The sequence below is a fragment of the Schistocerca serialis genome, chromosome 7 (genome assembly GCF_023864345.2).
Source record: "Schistocerca serialis cubense isolate TAMUIC-IGC-003099 chromosome 7, iqSchSeri2.2, whole genome shotgun sequence".
Lineage (NCBI taxonomy): Eukaryota > Metazoa > Arthropoda > Insecta > Orthoptera > Acrididae > Schistocerca > Schistocerca serialis.
Genome location: NC_064644.1, coordinates 346,865,082 through 346,885,116, shown reverse-complemented (window position 1 = coordinate 346,885,116; position 20,035 = coordinate 346,865,082). Strand labels below are relative to the sequence as shown.

The 20,035-nt window shown below is 43.6% G+C and overlaps 1 protein-coding gene across 1 annotated transcript in view; it reads left to right on the top strand.

Annotated features, from left to right (window-relative positions):
• LOC126412292 (tryptophan 2,3-dioxygenase) overlaps positions 1-20,035 on the top strand; it is a 419,586-nt gene that overhangs the window by 321,258 nt on the left and 78,293 nt on the right. Inside the window, exon 5 of the mRNA XM_050081805.1 lies at positions 9,279-9,416. Coding sequence (XP_049937762.1) covers positions 9,279-9,416 — 138 coding nt within the window. The remainder of the gene's footprint in view (positions 1-9,278; positions 9,417-20,035) is intronic.

Here is a 20,035-nt window from a genome sequence, read left to right as displayed (position 1 = left end):
AGGAGCATTGGGTCACAGAGGACACGGGGGAGTGGTAGACGGGAAGGCGCAACGGACAGCCGCAGAGCTGGAGAGTGGTGAGCACTTTGCGCATGGTCGCGGGAGATAGAAATATTTCACATCTACATCTACATCCACATTTATACTCCGCAAGCCACCTGACGGTGTGTGCCGACTTGTGCACTTGTGAGATTTCTATGGCTTCTGCAGTGAAGACATAGTATGCATTCAGAAGTGAAAATCTTGCGAGCTATGTTGTTGTTTATAACTAATTATGAGAAGTAGAAATCTATTGTTTCTGTGTTATTCAACTTATATTGTATTTAATTGCTGGACCATCGACACCAATAAGCGTTTTGCAGAAATAAACGGCATTCTTAAAAGTACTTCTGCTATCGTACTCATCATTTAAAGTCGTTAAGACAGTACCTGCAGATTTTATTTAATTGCAATCTTTCATTTATAAATTTCTATGTTACATTCAAAATTCGCAATTGCTGAGTGATAGGAACCTTCGACAATTTAATTCATGTGTGTATTCAGTTTGTATACTGTAGACTCAGCACTATTTGGCATGTAATGCGGCAACTACGTATCCCACCCCCTAGACAACGAAATCAGCCATAACTTTATATATTTCAACTCTGAGTATGAAGGTATGTAGTTGGGGGTCACATTTTTATTTGAAAGCCCTCATACTTGTAACAGCGACAAACACGCCACTGCCAACGGTGCTTAGCTTATCCTCTCGAAAACGCATTAGGATCTTCACAAAAATTTCGGCTGAGCTTCTCTCTCTTTTAGCCGGCTTTCAGCGCCTATAACGATTTGAGCCTCAGTGTTTCCTATTAGCGCTTGGAGCACAGCCACGACAATTTACAACTGTTATACCAATGGTTCCTGTATCTACGTTCTTCCTGTGTTCTGCCGCTCCCTTTGTGACTAAAGCCGTTTTTGGTGTTTTCCCGAGACCCTCTAACCTAAAAAAAAAACGCCCAGTCCACGCCACACAGCCCCTGCTACCCGTATAGTCGCCTCCTACATATAGTGGACTCCTGACCTATTCAGCGAAACCCGAAACCCAACCACTCTTTGGCGCAAGTCGAGAAATCTGCAGCCTACACGGTCGCAGAACCGTCTGGGCCTCTGATTCAGAGCATCCTGTCGGCTATGCTGCAAATGGTCAGCTCTGCTTTGATCTCGCAAACAACAGTGGCAGCCTTTACAACTTCTGTTAGCTGTTCGAAACCAGAGAGAATCTCTTCTGATCCAAAGTGACACACATCATTGGTACCATTGTGAGTTGGATAGGGATCCTGTGCTCTTCATGGAATCCAGGAGGACCTGTTGCAGGTCTGGAATGACTCCACCCAGTACGTAGACAGAGTGCACACTGGCTTCCTTCCCCTTCTAGGCAGCCATGCCACTAAAGGGCCCCATGATGCGCCTAACGTTGGAGCTCCCAACTATCAATAGTCCCAGCCTCTGTGATTGTCCAGATTTCGCAGGCTGAGAGGTTTCCTCTGTAACAGGACAGGTGACGGATCTGGCTCAGCGACAGTATCAGCCACTTACAACACCTGGAACACCAGGAAGGCCTTACGTGTGGCCCCTTGAGAAGTCTTTCGCCACCTGCTATGCCCCCAAGCGACCTCCCACTCGATCGCCAGTGAGAGGGCAACCTCAGTGTGGGCAGTAATGGCTGGCTACCAGTGGGGACCAATCGGAGCACTCGGATGTGCTGGGCGTCCATTGGATCCCCACTGCCAGCCCAGAACAGTGGTGCCCATCCACTGCAGCCTCAAGCTGTGTAACCAAAGCCATCACAGCCTGGAGCTGAGAGCGAAGTGTCACCAACTCGGCTCCCATCAGTACAGAACAATCATAGTCCCTATCCACACTAAAGACTGTGGAAAACTAAACCACCCAGATAAATGGACTATCGGCACATGCTGCGGAACTCTACTGTAGATATTGACGGAAATGCAGGAACTGTGTCTAATAAATTGGATTAATACGCAGAGATTCAAACTTGTAATATATGACAAAATTGCAAACGAAAACGTGAGAATTCTGGCTATTCTATATTAAATTAACATCCAGAAACTTAAGAAACTAAACTATTAAATCAAACAGATGATATTATAACATTTGCTCCTGGTTATAATGTCTGCTATTAAATCAGTACAGCTTTCTGCAAATATAATAAACGGGAGGTTTGAGGTTATCAGTTGTGACATTACTTCGATTGCTGCAGCTGTTTTCCCCTATAATTTAACGTATCGGCAGATATAGTTGATAAAGCTAAGTTGGCAGTCTTTGCAAGAATGGCTTTTGATAATTTCGAAAAAAGAGAGGAGCCGGTAAGGATTATACCACGCACAGGACACACCGCAGGAAAGGACATATTTTTAGCATTTAAAGATGTTCAAAATGGTTCAAATGGCCCTGAGCACTATGGGACTTAACTTCTGAGGTCATCAGTCCCCTAGAACTTAGAACTACTTAAACCTAAGTAACCTAAGGACATCACACACATCCATGCCCGAGGCAGGATTCCAACCTGCGACCATAGCGGTCGCGCGGTTCGAGACTGTAGCGCCTAGAACCGCTCGGCCACCCCGGCCGGCTTTAAAGATGTTATCAGCTCTGAAAATACTCATATAAAAAATCCTGCAACTGATGAAGCTCCTGCGATGAAAAGCGAGAGGAGGGATTCACAGCCTTGTGTCGTAAAGACGACAGCGTTCCGGATTTTCTGTCTTATCCCTGTGTAAAGCACCAGCAGTCACTCTGTGGAAGGATTTTTAATATGAACAGCATAAGGAAAACAGTCATTAAAGTGGTGAACAAAGTTAGATCCAAGCAATTCAGAGACATTTGTTCAGAGCACTGACTGATGAAGTAAACTCCAGTGTGGTGATCTCCAGTCTCTCACGTAAATTCGTGGCTTAGCAGAGGCAGAGTTTTACAACGTTTTCAAGAGTTGCTTGCTGCCTTAGTAGAATTTTTGAAAGAAAGAGATTAATCTTCCGTGAAACAGAAGATAAGGTTTTGCTTTTCTCTCAAGCATCACCAAAAAGTTAAATAACCATAACTCGGAGCAGAAAAATTTCAGGTGTTGCTTCATTCTCAAAAAAGCTTGAACTGTAGGAAGAAAATCTCATCCAATATGAAGATGAACATTGCCTGTTTGAAACAAAGTCTTGACAAGCAAGGTACTTCTACGCCACTGTACAACAGGATTAACATTGAACATCTTTCAGATTTGAGAAGGTAATTCAATACACGCTTCCAAGATTTCAGATGCATTTATGTTGTTGCACAGTTTGCCAAATTGTTTTTTATGGTGATTGATGCTGAAGAATTCTCCACTTTTGTCACGGTTCGTTTTGATTTTTAAAGAAGACAGTACTGCCATGGTGTTGAAACTGATTGATTTTTAAAATGATTTATCTTTAAAAGCGCTTTCTTGAAGCTCTGAGAATATTTGGTCTCTTGTTCTATGGAAAAATGTCTGTTATGGTTCAAGTTGTTCTTAGAAGTGTAGATAATGTACAGCTTATAAATTTTATTTTTACGCTATGACATTAATAAAAAAACTAGTACAGAAACGGACCGACAGATGAACACTTGTACAACTGTATTCTAATGGCAGCCGCTACCTGCTCTCCCAACATAAAAAAGTGCCATCCTTCTCGTTAAAGTTTATAAGTGATAAAAAATTACGTTCTTACATTTGTAAATAATTACTAGCAACATTTCAGTTTATTTCTTATTTACAACTGAATTTCAATTTATTTTTCTAATATAAAATTTAATTGAAATTCATTTCATACATATTAGAAATTTAACTGTCAACAAAATTCTTCAGGGTGTGTGACAGCATGCCAATACGCAAAATTCTCCGACGTTTCAGCCGCTGTTGCAAAGGGCCTTTTGCTAACTGCCGAATGAGGAAAACTTGTTTATTATTTAGCAGTGCAAGAAGCTGCTTTCGCAATCTGATAGGATATTGAGGATGAGGAGGATGGCTATTGTAGTCCTTTACTGGCTTTTGTTTTATTTCTTGTTATTGGTCGCAATTGACATCCTTGACTGGTGTTTGCTTTATTTCGTAACATTGGTGGAAATAGGCGAACGATAAACGAGCGGCAGTTATGACGCAGCGCTGTTCACTTGCTGCCTAGTGGCGGCTGAGGTGTGCCAGTACTCTGTGACCTGCGGCCATTGTGGTCTCCTGCGGGACTGCGTGTGTTAATTTGCGAGAGTAGGCAAAACACCCTGAGGAAGGCAATTTGCAATAATGGATTTTACTTAATGACTATGCTGTCACTTTCCAATAAGAATTTTATTGTCAATGATAACGGCCGTAAAAGCCTACGCTTACATCTAGAACTGTAAATTTAAACTGAGGTGACAAAGCCGTGCGATGGCGGTATGCACATAAACAGATGGCAGTAGTTTCGTGTACACGAGATATAAAAGGGCAGTGCATTGCGAAACTGTCATTTGTATTCAGGTGAGGTACGTGAACAGGTGTCCGACGTGATTATGGCCGCACGACGCGAATTAAGACTTTGAATGCGGAATGGTAGTTGGAGCTAGACGCGTGGGATATTTCATTTTTGAGATCGTTAGGGAACTCAATATTCCGCGAAGCATAGTGTCAAGAGTATGCCGAGGATACCAAATTTCAGGCATTACCTCTCAACACAGACAACTCAGAAATCAACGTGGGACGTACGACAAAAGTATTTGTTAAGACAGTGCGACATAATTTCACGTTAATAGGCTATGGTAGCATACGACCGAAGCGAGTGTTTTCCAACAACACGACATCGCCCGTGATGCCTCTCGTCAGCTCGTGACCACATTGGTTGCACTCTAGACGACTAGAAAAATATGACCTGGTCAGATGAGTCCCGATTTTTAGTTGGTAAAAGTTGATGGTAGTGCTCGATTGTGGCGCAGAGCCCACGAAACCATGGACCCAAGTTATCATTAAGGTACTGTGCAAGCTGGTAGTTGCTCCATAATGGTGTGGGCTGTGTTCAGATGGAATGGACTGGGTTCTCCGGTCCAACTGAACTGATTCTTGACTGTAAATGGTTATGTTCGGATGCTTGGAGACCGTTTGCAGCCATTCATGGACTTCATGTTCCCGAACAGTGATGTAATTTATATGAATTATAATCCGCCATGTCACTGGGCCACAATTGTCCATGATTGGTTTGAAGAACATTCTGGACAATTCGAGTAAATGGTTTGGTCACCCTGAATCCCCTCCCCCCCCACCCCCCCCCCCCCCAACTGAATCCATCAAACATTTATTGGACGTAATTGGGAGGTCAGTTTGTGAACAAAATCGTGCATCGCCAACAATTTCGCAATTATGAACGGCTATAGAGGTAGCTCGGCTCAATATTTCTGTGGGGACTTCAAAAATGACTCTGAGCACTATGGGACTTAACATCTGATGTCATCATTCCCCGTGGGGACTTCTTCACCGATTTTCTGCGCTACGCCAGGCAAGAGATGGTCCGACACGAAATTAGTAGATATCCTATGACTTTTGTGTCAATGTATAGGTAGTAAACAAATGTAAGTTTTATTTTAAAATGTTCTTACATCTGCCCTAGTTTCTTTTACTCGCCACAGTAGGATTTAAAGACGGTACAGTAGCTTAAAAGCTTCATATATTTGGTGACAACTAATGTAGTCGATTCAAATGCTCCTCGTGGAAGAAATGACTGCTACCACTCTGTGATCGGGAAATGTAGTGGTACGAGATGAGTACCGTTTTCTGATCACCATGTTAAAAATCTCAATTGTTTCATTGCTCATCCCCCCGAAATGCCTGATAGTTCGGAGGAATAACACACTATACTCATCCGTTGTCAGGGAGCTTCAAGTTCACACCTCCGTCCGTGCTCCAAGTGTTTCTTAACAGGAGCAAACTACATTCCGGCGTTCCAGCCTAACTCTTACGTCATCATCTGTATTTCATTTACTATTATTTTGCTGAAGGGGGGCGGGCGTACGAAGTGCCAGATTGGGGAGGTTGCCTTCTTCTCCCACCACAAAATAGAAAAATAATTATCTTCACAAACCAAACTCTCCTCCTGTCTGCTACACAGATAGATGTATTAGCTCTGTATCAGTTTGAGATTTTACGACAGTCCTGGCTTGTTTCAAACTGTCTCGCCGTACTCCGCTATTCCCCTTGCTACATAATCAGGTAGCGCACTAAACTCACGTTGCTTTATCTACGTGCAGGACACAAGCTGACGCTCCACCGCCTGTATTTAGCTTCTCCTGTAACATTTTGTGAAAATGTCGCAGTGTGCCCTTCAATAAGGCCACGGATAAGCTCCTGTCTTGTCCATTTCCAATAATATTTTAGTTTTGGTTCCTTTCTTGCTTCTTTCCTCCACAAGAGTAATGATGAAGCGAGCACTGAGCTCAAAACATCATAACTCGCAGGTCATCACTTTCAACTTCATCAGATACTCTTTCTTTGAAATGTTACTGAAGTAGGAACGAATAACGTATGGGTGGTATGGGATGACTCAAAACGAGATGAATCTAATATCTTCAGTGTCATAGGTTAACACATATTGAACTGTGTGTTTAGGGACAACATTCGCAATGTTGTCATTGTTAGCAACAGAACTCTGCCATTATACAAGTATACAGGATCATATTCAATACAACATTACATTCAACAATGAAACCAGTTCGGCTGAGCTATATTAAACAATGTTTTGACCCGAGTGTATCTCTTGTCATTTTGCAGCAGGACAAGTGATTTGTATGCTCAGTCGTAAGGTGAAAGTTTGTGGTTCACCCCGTAGTATATTCTAAGACAAAAAAGAAAAACGACGCACCACGAGGGAATTATCTGAATGGGGAGAAAGTCGGTAAATGTGATGTACTTGTACAGACAAACTAGTACTTACAATTACAGAAAATTTGGATGTTTCATTCAAGAGAAAGAGCTTCACAAATTGAGCTTGCCAATTAAGCGTTGGTCCACCTCTGGGCTTATGAGAGCAGTTATTCGGCTTGGTACTGACTGACAGAGTTGTTGGATGTACTCTAACGGATATCGTGCCAAGTTATGTCCAGTTGGTGCGTTATAACCCAAAAACCCGAGCTGGTTGGAGGCCCTGCCCGTAATGCTCTAACTACTCTCAACATGCAACCTTGCTGGCCAAGGTAGGGTTTCGTAAGCACGAAGACAAGCGGTAGAAACTCTCGCCGTGTGCGGGTGGACATTATCTTGCTGAAATATAATCTCAGGTTGGCTTGCCATTTAGGGCGTAGAATGTCGTCGACGTACCGCTGTTCAGTGACGTTGGCGCGGATGACAACCAAAGGGGTCCTGCTGTGAAAGAAACGGCACCCCAAACAAATTACTCCTAGTTGTTGGGCCGAATGGTGGGCGAAAGTCAGGTTGGTTCGGTGCGTCTCTAGGCATGTCTTCAGCCTGGAATCTCATTGACTAGAGTAGAATTGTCTTCGGTGATGAGTCCCACTTCGATCTGAGCTCCGAACACCAACGAACAGCTGTCTGGAGACGCCCAGGACAGTGGGGGGATACCAATCTGTATTCAAATATGTGGATGGGACACTGGGACAAGAGGTGTATAGAAGAGCCATGTATACTGAAAGAAGAACGTTTATTCTAACAATGAGATGGATAACTCTCTGCACTATGGAAGGAATCAGGATCAACGAGGAACAATGACTGGCCTACTAGTGAGTCTTTCTTTCGTCAATACTAAGATTACAGACCGCACTGGGAAAGTGTTGGGCGAGTATGAAGTTGGAACTATTTTCAGATCGACCAGGAGGATTAAAGGCTATTTAAGAATGGCAAAAGATATACGACGTTCTTTGGCTACCCATATATAAAATTTCTTGAGGACTTGTGGACTAGTAGTATATATTGGTACCACGAAAAGAAGTGTTAACACTTGTTTAGTTAAACATTAGAAGACACGGATAAATGGGCAATAGCGGAACATGTATACCAAGTGGGTAATCATGAAATGAAATTCAGTGAGACAAGTGTCATACCGAAAACATCACTCTGTCTTGCACACATGTATATAGAGGCTATTGAGATTTATAAACACCGTAATAATTCTAACAGAAAAGTATAAAGTGTCAAATTAGATAAAATATGGATGTCGACTCTGCACCGTCAGAATGACGATCGATCACTTTCAGTAGTGAATGTTGGCACTACCAGAGATAATCTCGTAGCCGACGTCACTTGGTGGGCTGTGGTAACCCCTATACTGCCTATTCAGTTGGCGCTCCCTCGAGTTCTGATTGTAGTTTGCCGCTTCACTTCTGAGGATGTCTCCCGTAGCCGGAGACGAAACGTTAGCGGAAAGTTTTACACATTGACCACGGCGTGTCAGCCCGGAACTTTTTAAGTAGAGTTAACACCGGTTGTGAAATCCTACACTGTTTGAACAACTTGGAACTTCGATTTGGTCCGTCACTCATGCTCCAACTACAAAACTGGTAGCACATCGTCTTTCATTATTAAAGGTAAACTGAACGTAGGATAGCAACGACTATTTCTGGCATATTAGTATGGCTCTAGGTAATAGACTATTATTCCGACAACAACATTTTTCTATGGTATTTTATTCAAAATTAATTGTTATTAGCATTATGGATGCTAGAATCAAGAGCATATAAGTCATTAATAGTTATTCGCCGCATGATTCGAAAAAGTCTGCAGCTATACTTCACAGGGTCTCTACCACCATCCCCACCAAGGCTTCCTCCCCAAGTCTGAAGCAACGGCAGAACCTGCTGTCATTTCACTTATAGGGTGCAAACAGTTTTACATTCCCACCATACGTGAGCTTATGTATTTTCTAGCGAAAACATAATCGCGCCACTGCGAGAAAATAACTGCACGTTGCAAAAAAGGAGGATTGTGGCCCATCCAACAGTGACATCATAAACGATTATGGAATCGGCATAAAACTAAGTCTGGGATTGAACCAAGTAGCCACTGCCGCAAAACACTGTATCCAATGAACTGTATCCAGTCAGTATGAAGTTCTGTCTTCTTCGAAAAGGTCTGGAATGTACGAGAGACATCCGACAATTAACTCAGCAGACGGCTAGGAGGAAAAAATCAATTTATTCAGTACCCTTGAAACCTAGGATACGTTTACTCATGTGAATTAGAATAAATAAATTTGAGAGACAGTACATTATACTTCTTATGCTTCATTTGGTTGCAGCTTCTTGTGGACCAGGTGATGATTCTGGAGACAATGACGCCTCTGGATTTCATGGAATTCCGTAATTACCTGTCACCTGCCTCCGGCTTCCAGAGCTTGCAGTTCAGACTTCTGGAGAATAAACTTGGCGTCAAACAGGTCGGTACATTTGGAATTGTATTTTAGTCAACAAATTTATAAAATTTATGGAACCAGTGTTCGTCAATGCAGGTATTTTCGTTTAAAAATTCATTTCTGTGCATAAAAATCGATCTACGACTTGTAACTGACCATTATTCATCAATAGCGAACTCTTATCGAACTACACACTCAACTTTAGTCTAACTGCAGAGAATAGACAAAAAGATGTGTTTGTTTCTGTGCCCTCTGCTAAATAAATTGACAAATAAATGTCAATCATATAGTTGTAGGCAGTGTTTGTGTATCACAGTTTATATAAACGAGTTAACGATTCTATTTTTGTGCACAATTTTTTTTCTGTTCTGTGACTCAGTTATGTATGACGTTGTAACCTAAGAATCCTGTGCTTCCCCACCGACTGGACCGATGTGTTTGTGATGTGCAGAGAAACATTCTCACTCACAACTACCTCCACCCATCTTCCTAAATTCTAATATTAACACAAACACAGGGTTACAGTCAACTTTGACTGGATTAAAGAATATGGCTTAGGTTATTTAAAAAGTGAGGTCAGAGAAGTGCACTGAGTTCAGACAATGTTTCATAGCCCACGTGTAAATGTAAAATCGTGTCGTAATAGTGTCTCTGTCGTTGCCCCATGCCCAAGAAGATTTTCAGCATAATCTGATGGGTGCGCGGCAGAAAGTAGTCATAATGTTCTCCCGCAGACTCACCTAATGCAGAAAACCGCTTTGAAATTTGCTCCAGTTTCACATGTTGAGGCGATTTTATTATTCCGATAAACCAGTATTCGTCTTAAATGAAGAAGTACTTGATTCGTGTATTTGTTACTTCGCTTATTATGCGCTCGCACAGGAAACTAGTGCAGTATGTGACCTTCTCCTGTGATCCTGAAAATCACAGCAAGGCCAAAGACATAGGCTGTTGAAAGAGCTGTTCTTCTACTGTGTACCACACATATGAATTCAGGAAAGTGATACACTTGTGAGGAAACTTCAGACAACAATATGGTCCATATTGTGGAGCAACATTCTATCCACATTCATTCTGTGGCCTGTTTGTGATAGCACATTTATTTTCTTTGGGAATTAAGCTGTAAACTAATATAAAAATATTCATGCCTCTCAATTTTCTGTGTGTCCCCGAATCGAGAGTGAGATGAAAATTGCTCAACATCGTGCCCTCTTCAAGGGAGTAATTTTGGGCCAGATTAATTTTTCGGCAACGCTTTTCAAACTGTAATTATTGGTGGTCATCAAGATGGCAGTGAGCGTTAGAGAAGTTTCTAGGTTCGAAGAAGAATGCCAGGAGCATAGGGATACATTCCTTGGAGGTAGTTGGCGGTTACGAGCAACCAGGTAATGCCAACCTAACATACCTGGAGGGTTCCCTCAGAACTCGCTGGCAAGACAGACATAAGCTTTTTGTAGGCACGGTCGTTTAGGGACAGGATTTGTGATTGGTGTAAAGAATGGCAGCTAACTCTAAATATACATAAATGTAAATTAATGCAGATGAATAGGAAAAAGAATCCTGTAATGTTTGAATACTCCATTAGTAGTGTAGCGCTTGACACAGTCACGTCGATTAAATATTTGGGCGTAACATTGCAGAGCGACATGAAGTGGGACAAGCATGTAATGGCAGTTGTGGGGAAGGCGGATTGTCGTCTTCGGTTCATTGGTAGAATTTTGGGAAGATGTGGTTCATCTGTAAAGGAGACCGCTTATAAAACACTAATACGACCTATTCTAGAGTACTACTCGAGCGTTTGGGATCCCTATCAGGTCGGATTGAGGGAGGACATAGAAGCAATTCAGAGGTGTGCTGCTAGATTTGTTATTGATAGGTTTGATCATCATCCGAGTGTTACGGAAATGCTTCAGGAACTCGGGTGGGAGTCTCTAGAGGAAAGGAGGTGTTCTTTTCGTGAATCGCTACTGAGGAAATTTAGAGAACCAGCATTTGAGGCTGACTGCAGTACAATTTTACTGCCGCCAACTTACATTTCGCGGAAAGACCACAAAGATAAGATAAGAGAGATTAGGGGTCGTGCAGAGGTATATAGGCAGTCATTTTTCCCTCGTTCTGTTTGAGAGTGGAACAGGGAGAGAAGATGCTAGTTGTGGTACGAGGTACCCTCCGCCACGCACCGTATGGTGGATTGCGGAGTGAAATAGAAAATAATGCCTACCCTGATACAGTCCGCTGTTTTCTTGGCAGGGCTGCGTTTTTAAATAGGATTCACCAGATTTACTTAGCCTCATTTTTGTCGGTGTTCTAGCGTTGTCATGTAGCGTCCATGTCCATCACAGAGTGAGACGTCATGAACAACCGCCAGCCGCGACTGGCACAATATGGCGAGATGTCATGGCCTACAGGCTAGGTAACACCTGTCATGCTCCAATTTTGCTCCTCGTTGCTAGCATTACTCTCTCTTATACGGCAGGGTCGGCCACAGCATGCCACACTGCAAGCGAGCTCAATGTGTGGACTGCGAGGTGGCTCGTCCTCCCTCGGCTTTGCTTGGTACTTCTCAGAAATACTCGATACTGTGTGTGGTGTCTATTCTTTCTGAGACATCTGAAAGAACAGACACCGCACATTCATATAAATTATCGGCCTCAATGGGCAATTCATCCACCTTCTCCAGTGAGGATTCAAAAGTACGTCCGACCTACTGCGGGAATCTCAGAGTAGCGAACATTGAGGCAATGGACAGGGATTGCGGATAGGTGGTCTTCGGTGGGAATGTGGATCGGCCGCTGAGATAGTCCGCGCAGATGGCACACTGGTTAACGCACCTGCCCAGTAAGCAGGAGATCCCAGGTTCGAATCTCGATCCGGTACACATTTTCGCTCATCGCCACTGATTACGCGTAACATTCCGCTGCAGCTGACACCTGTGATCCCCCTTTAATTTACATGCAATTTCATTTAGCATTGCTAGGCGCCATTTTTCAGTCGGCGCGACTTTTTTGAGTTCGGCAGAATCGCGGTGTCAGCGCTGTATACCCCTCACTATTTGTCCATGGTATAAAAGAAGTTCATAGGTCCAGTGGCTGTTCGCACAAAAAGAGGTAGCCTAGCTATCTATCGTCATATCCTTTAAAAGGGAAAGAGATTCTGGTCGTACATAAAGCACACCAGTGGCAAGACACAATCAATACCTTCACTGCGCGATACAACGGTGAGGTCACTGATGACAACAACGGTGACGTCACTGATGACAGTGCCACTAAAGCAGAGTTATTAAACACGGATTTCAGAAACTCCTTCACCAAAGAAGACAAAGTAAATATTCCTGAATTCCAATCAAGAACAACTGCCAAGATGAGAAACATAGAAGTAGATACCCTCGGTGTAACAAAGCAGCTTAAATCACTTAATAAAGGGAAGGTCTCCGGTCCAGATTGTATACCAGTCAGGTTCCTCTCAGAGTATGCTGATAAAATAGCTCCATATTTAGCAATTATATACAACCACTCGCTCACAAAAAGATACGTACCTAAAGACTGGAAAATTACTCAAGTCACACCAATACCCAAAAAGGGAAGTAGGAGTAATCCGCTGCATTACAGGCCTATACCACTAACGTCGATTTGCAGTAGGGTTTTAGAACATATACTGTACTCGAACACTATGAAGTACCTCGAAGAAAACGATTTATTGACATATAGTCAGCACGGATTCAGAAAATATCGTTCCTGTGAAACACAACTAGCTCTTTATACTCATGAAGTAATAAGTGCTATCGACAGGGGATGTCAAATTGATTCCATAGTTTTAGATTTCCAGAAGGCTTTCGACACAGTTCCTCACAAGCGTCTTCTAATCAAACTGCTTGCCTACGGAGTATCGCCTCAGTTGTGCGACTGGATTCGTGATTTCCTGTCAGAAAGGTCACAGTTCGTAGTAATAGACGGAAAGTCATCGAGTAAAACAGAAGTAATATCCGGCGTTCCCCAAGGAAGTGTTACAGGCCCTCTATTGTTCCTGATCTATATTACCGACATAGGAGACAATCTGAGTAGCAGTCTTAGATTGTTTGCAGATGATGCTGTCATTTACCATCTTGTAAAGTCATCAGATGATCAAAACGAATTGCAAAATTATTTAGATAAGATATCCGTAGGTGCGAAAAGTGGCAATTGACCCTGAATAAAGAAAAGTGCGAAGTTATTCACATAAGTACTAAAAGAAATCAGATAAATTTCGATTACGCAGTAAGTCACACAAATCTGACGGCTGTAAATTCAACTAAATACATGGGGATTACAGTTACAAATAACCTAAATTGGAACGATCGCATAGATAATATTGTGGGTAGAGCAAACCAAAGACTGCGATTCATTGGCAGAACACTTAGAAGGTGCAACAGGTCTACCTACGAGACTGCTTACACTACGCTTGTCCGCCCTATTCTGGAGTACTGCTGTGCGGTGTGGGATCCGCATCAGGTGCGACTGACGGATGACATCGAAAAAGTACAAAGAAGGGCAGCTCGTTTTGTATCATCGCGAAATAGGGGAGATAGTGTCACACACATGATACGTGAACTGGACTGGCAATCATTTTTCGTTACGACGGGATCTTCTCATGAAATTTCAATTACCAGTCTTCTCCTCCGATTGCGAAAACATTGTTGGCAGCCACCTACATGGGGAGAAATGATCATCACTTGCAGACATGGAGCACATTATAAAATTAGTGGTATGATTAATAAATTTTTTAAGTCTCACGCTTTATAACACTGTCAGTTTCAACAATTTTCGATGGAACTGGACAAAGAGCATGGAGACTTTATATATTACTACGACGAACCGTTGGTGAAGTTAAGGGACATGCCTGGAATGGGTTTTTTGTTTGCTGAAAGAAAAAGAAGAGCAGAAACGTAATTTAGAACACACAGGTTGAACTACAGAGCTCACATTTTAAGTGCACTTGACTGCACACTGCCTACAGTAAGATACTGCAAGGTGAGAAAGAAACAACATATTTATGATATGATGGGAATGCATTTAAAAAGAAAATCGCGTTGTGGAAGGAACAAATTCCTACACAAAATACCGTCCATTTCCCTAAGCTCACTGGAGTCAAACAAATCGTGAGTCATTGCGGCCTTGAAAGAATTGCAAGGATAATTTCCTGACCGTTTTGAGGACACTGCCAATCTTAGTCTGCTTTCCAGTTGTTTTCAGACTGTTTGCCGTTTCAATTAAAAATGGCCTTGTGCAGGTGCAGATGGAACTGATCGGTCTGCGTTGTAATTCTCATTTAAAAGACAATGTTTTTTCTTAGAAACTGTCCAGGAGGTCTATATTGTTTTCCTCCGGAAGAGTTTCCACGTCTTCATAATGAGGTTCCAAACCAGATAAAACATTTCTATCAATATATGTGTGTGAAAGGCTTTTCCTGATTATGAACCTAAGCAAGCCGCGAATATGGGGCAACCTGGGTGCAAAAACCTTTGAAGTTATCTGTGTCTGACCGTACGTCGAAAGTATGAACAATATAAAAATTATATCATGTATTCATTGTGACAAAAATAACTAAATAATACTGAAAATTTGTTTCGTTTGTGATCTATGTTTTTTTTAAATACGAAATATGAAACCAAACCATATGCTGTGTGACTGCATTACCATTTAAAATCGGTGCATTTATTGTACGCGCCCTTCCCCTACACCCACTCAGGCAGTGTGATGGGGTGGTGTGGAAGTGTGCAGTCAGGCTGAGTGCTACAGAACTCATGCCAGAGCACGACTTGCATGCTGAATTCATTGCCGTGCCTGGTGTACACTTAACTTTTTCGTCTTCTGGATTCCTGATTGATAGAACTGAACTGAGTTACAGCAAGTGAATCTTTGCAGAAGCACTTACAGTTAAAAGTGTTAATGCTTCGATACTGATTCTATCACTGAACGTACAACTTACCCGGCCCCAACAACAGTGTGTGAAGCGTATCGCTACTGCGGATGATTAACTTTTACAGTCGTTTTCTACCCAGAGCTGCTGAAGCGCAGGTGCCAGGTTCCACGTCTGTAACTTGGATGAATGACTTGCAGACAGCATATGAAACCTGTCACACAAGCCACAAGCTAGCTATCCTCCTTGCACATCTGACCTTTGACGCCCACTAACGATTTTATCAGATGCCTCATCCCACACTGTTCGTGCTGTGCTGCAACATAATATACACTCATGCTGAAACAACGCTCTGGTCGACGGTTTGCGGGTTTCAATCACCTCGGGGTATGACCATGCGGTGCATTTGACCGGCTGTCGTCGCACGGTGGCGCTGACAGCAGTCCACATACGCAGACGTGTGTGTTGGTGCATGTCAGAGTACGGTGCAGCGAGTAAGTGTGCAGACGTTTTCAGACGTGCTAATGGTGACTGTGTGTTGCATGTGGCTCAGAGAACACACATTGATGACATTATGAGGGGTAGAATACCAGGGCGACTGGAGGCTGGTCAAACACAGCATGTCGTAGCACGGGCCCTCCGTGTTCCACTGTGATATCAAGATTATGACAACGACTCCAGCAGACATGAAACGTGTCCAGGCGCTACAGTACGCGATGTCCACAGTGTACAACACCACAAGAATACGGATATCTCACCATCAGTGCCCGCTGACGGCCACGGAGTACTGCAGGTAGCCTTGCTCGGGACCTTACCGCAGCCACTGGAACAATTGTCTCCAGACACACAGTCTACAGACGACTGAACAGACATGGTTTATTCGCCCGGAGACGTTCAAGGTGCATTCCCCTGAAACCTGGCCACAGGAGAGCCCGTAAAGCCTGGTGTCAAGAACACAGTAAATGCTCATTGGAAACAGTGGTCCCAGGTATGTTCACGGACGATCTAGGTATAGTCTGAACAGTGATTCTCTTTGTTTTCATCTGGCGTGAAGCAAAAACCAGATACTAACCCCTTAATGTCCTTGAAAGGTACCTGTATCGAGGTCGTGGTTTGATGGTGTGGGGTGGGATTATGACTGGTGCACGGACACCCCTGCGTGTCTTTGACAGAGGTCAGGTGTATTGGGACGTCTTTTTGCACCAGTGCGTCCGCCTTTTCAGGGGTACAGTGGGTCCCACCTTCCACCTCATGGATGATAACGCACGGCCACACCGAGCTGCCATCGTGGAGGAGTACCTTGAAACAGAATATATCAGGCGAATGGAGGGGCCTGCCTGTTCTGCAAATCTAAGCCCCATCGAGCTCTCGGTCGACGTATCGCTGCACGTCTTCAAACCCCTAGGACACTACAGGAGCTCCGACAGGCACTGGTATAAGAATGGGAGGCTATACCCCAGCAACTGCTAGACCTCCTGATCCAGAGTATGCCAACCTGTTGTGCGGCCTGTGCACGTGTGCATGGTGATCATATCCCATACTGATGTCGGGGTACATGCGCAGGAAACAGTGGCGTTGTGTAGCACATGTGTTTCGGGGCGGTTTTCTCTACTTACCACAAATACTGTGGACTTATAGATCTGTGTCTTGTGTGTTCCCTATGTGCCTACGCTATTGGCGCCAGTTTTGTGCAGTGCTACATTGTGTGGCACCACATTCTGCAATTATCCTTAATTTATGAAAATGAGTAGGTAGTGATAGCCTTTGGGTTTCTTCTACAGGAAGATTACAGAGAAGCAGCGCTTTTGAGCAGTACTTTACGCAGAATTGTTAGCAGCCTATGAAGCAGTTTTATACTTCAGATTCATGCTGGGAGGACATGCATTCATTATCCAGGGTGTTACAAAAAGGTACCGCCAAACTTTCAGGAAACATTTCTCACACACAAAGAAAGAAAATATGTTATGTGGACATGTGTCCGGGAACGCTTACTTTCCATGTTAGAGCTCATTTTATTACTTCTCTTCAAATCACATTAATCATGGCATGGAAACACACAGTAACAGAACGTACCAGCGTGACTTCAAACACTTTGTTACAGGAAATGTTCAAAATGTCCTCCGTTAGCGAGGATACATGCATTCACCCTCCGTCGCATGGAATCCCTGATGCGCTGATGCAGCCCTGAAGAATGGCGTACTGTATCACAGCCGTCCACAATACGAGCACGAAGAGTTCTCTACATTTGGTACCGGGGTTGCGTAGACAAGAGCTTTCAAATGCCCCCATAAATGAAAGTCAAGAGGGTTGAGGTCAGGAGAGCGTGGAGGCTATGGAATTGGTCCGCCTCTACCAATCCATTGGTCCCCGAATCTGTTGTTGAGAAGCGTACGAACACTTCGACGGAAATGTGCAGGAGCTCCATCGTGCATGAACCACATGTTGTGTCGTACTTGTAAAAGCACATGTTCTAGCAGCACAGGTAGAGTATCCCGTATGAACTCATGATAACGTGCCCCATTGAGCGTAGATGGAAGAACATACTGACGAAACTAAAATGAGCTCTAACATGGAAATTAAGCGTTTCCGGACACATGTCCACATAACATCTTTTCTTTATTTGTCTGTATGGAATGTTTCCTGAAAGTTTGGCTGTACCTTTTTGTAACACCCTGTATACATAGACCATCGGTCAGTGACTTTGTCGTTTTTGCAGCCGCGAAATAACAATCTCCCAATGCAAATCAATCAACTGAATTTTATTTTTATTAGACATTAGGCATGTAAGTGGTTAGAAAAATGTCACTACTGACGCCTTGTCTGGAATGGAGAGTATTACCGCACCTGTGAATTTCACCGAGCTGTCGGCAGCACAAAATTACGATGAGGAGTTAAGAGATCTGCTGAAAAGCCAGATGGCTCTGCACTTGTGTCACGTATCACTGTCAGGCACTGAGGAGCTGATGTACTGTGATGAGTCAGCAGGAAGACAGAAACGATGCATAACTGCTCTTCTATGATGACATGGCTTCGATTCCTTCCATAAACTCAGCCATCTATGGATCTCTGCTATGAGGACACCAGTAATGCAATGTTTTGGAGGAGGAGGAGATTAGTGTTTAACGTCCCGTCGACAACGAGGTCATTAGAGACGGAGCACAAGCTCGGGTGAGGGAAGGATGGGGAAGGAAATCGGCCGTGCCCTTTCAAAGGAACCATCCCGGCATTTGCCTGGAGCGATTTAGGGAAATCACGGAAAACCTAAATCAGGATGGCCGGAGACGGGATTGAACCGTCGTCCTCCCGAATGCGAGTCCAGTGTGCTAACCACTGCGCCACCTCGCTCGGTCAATGTTTTGTGAGACCCCTTATACGGAAGGACTATTGTACATGGTCTCACACCTGCATGTCCTGCCAGAAATCCAAAGTAAATAGGCACTTGCAAGCTTCGCTCGGAAGTTTTGATATCCCAGAGGCACGATTGTCACACATAGATCTGGACCTGGTAGGACCACTACCACTCGCATGTAACGACCGGTACTGCCTCACAGCGATCGACAGATACATCAGGTGGCTGGAGGTACTCCCACAAACCACTGAGAATATTGCGTGCTCATTCATCTGTGGTTGGGTTTCACGTTTTGGCTGTCCCTAACAAGTAGAAATCTTTCTTACAATAGCCCAGCTGTATGGGATACACTTGTCAAGGACTTCGCCGTAATCAGACAGCCGCATGTGGCACTGTGGAGCACTTACACCATTCCTTGAAGGCTGCTGTAATGTGCCACACGACAGATTTGTGGACTGACGTAGTTCCAGTAGTGCTATTAGGGTTGTGCAGCGCATTAAAAGATGATCTGCAGGCCTCCCAAGCAGAGTTGATGTATGCCGAAACACAATGTCCACTAGGAGAGTTTTTCAAACGATAGCCCAGTCTCCTGCTCTCTATTTAAGATTTCCTCACGGAACTCCAGAAGCAGATACAGGCCATGCTACTGAGTGGAATTATATGGCAAGGATAACAGACTACCTTTGCTTTCAAAGACCTAGCAATGAAGAAGCACGTTTTCCTCCTACATGGCCACTGTGCCCCATATATTATCTACCATGCAACCACAATATTGGTTGCTAATGTCAACAGGAAGCGGGACTGGAGGTAACCGATGGTGACCACAGTATGAAGCTACGGAGTGTAGTTGAACTGTTTCGTCGACGAGTAACTCAAAATAGTGTTGCAGTGCTAGTGGTGTTGATACAAAGCAAAGCAATGGCAACGTTAAAATAAGCATATATTGCATTATATCTACAGTTGCCGAAGTTGATATTTCGTCACAAAGGAACCCAAGGAATTTCGCAGAGTGAGAAAGAAGTGGTGGATGAAATGTTGTTGTTGTTGTTGTTGTCTTCAGTCCTGAGACTGATTTGATGCAGCTCTCCATGCTACTCTATCCTGTGCAAGCTTCTTCATCACCCAGTACTTACTGCAACCTACATCCTTCTGAATCTGCTTAGTGTATTCATCTCTTGGTCTCCATCTGCGATTTTTATCCTCCACGCTCCCCTCCAATGCTAAATTTGTGATCCCTTGATGCCTCAGAACATGTCCTACCAACCGGTTTCTTCTTCTAGTCAAGTTGTGCCACAAACTTCTCTTCTCCCCAATCCTATTCAATACTTCCTCATTAGTTATGTGATCTACCCATCTAATCTTCAGCATTCTTCTGTAGCACCACATTTCGAAAGCTTCA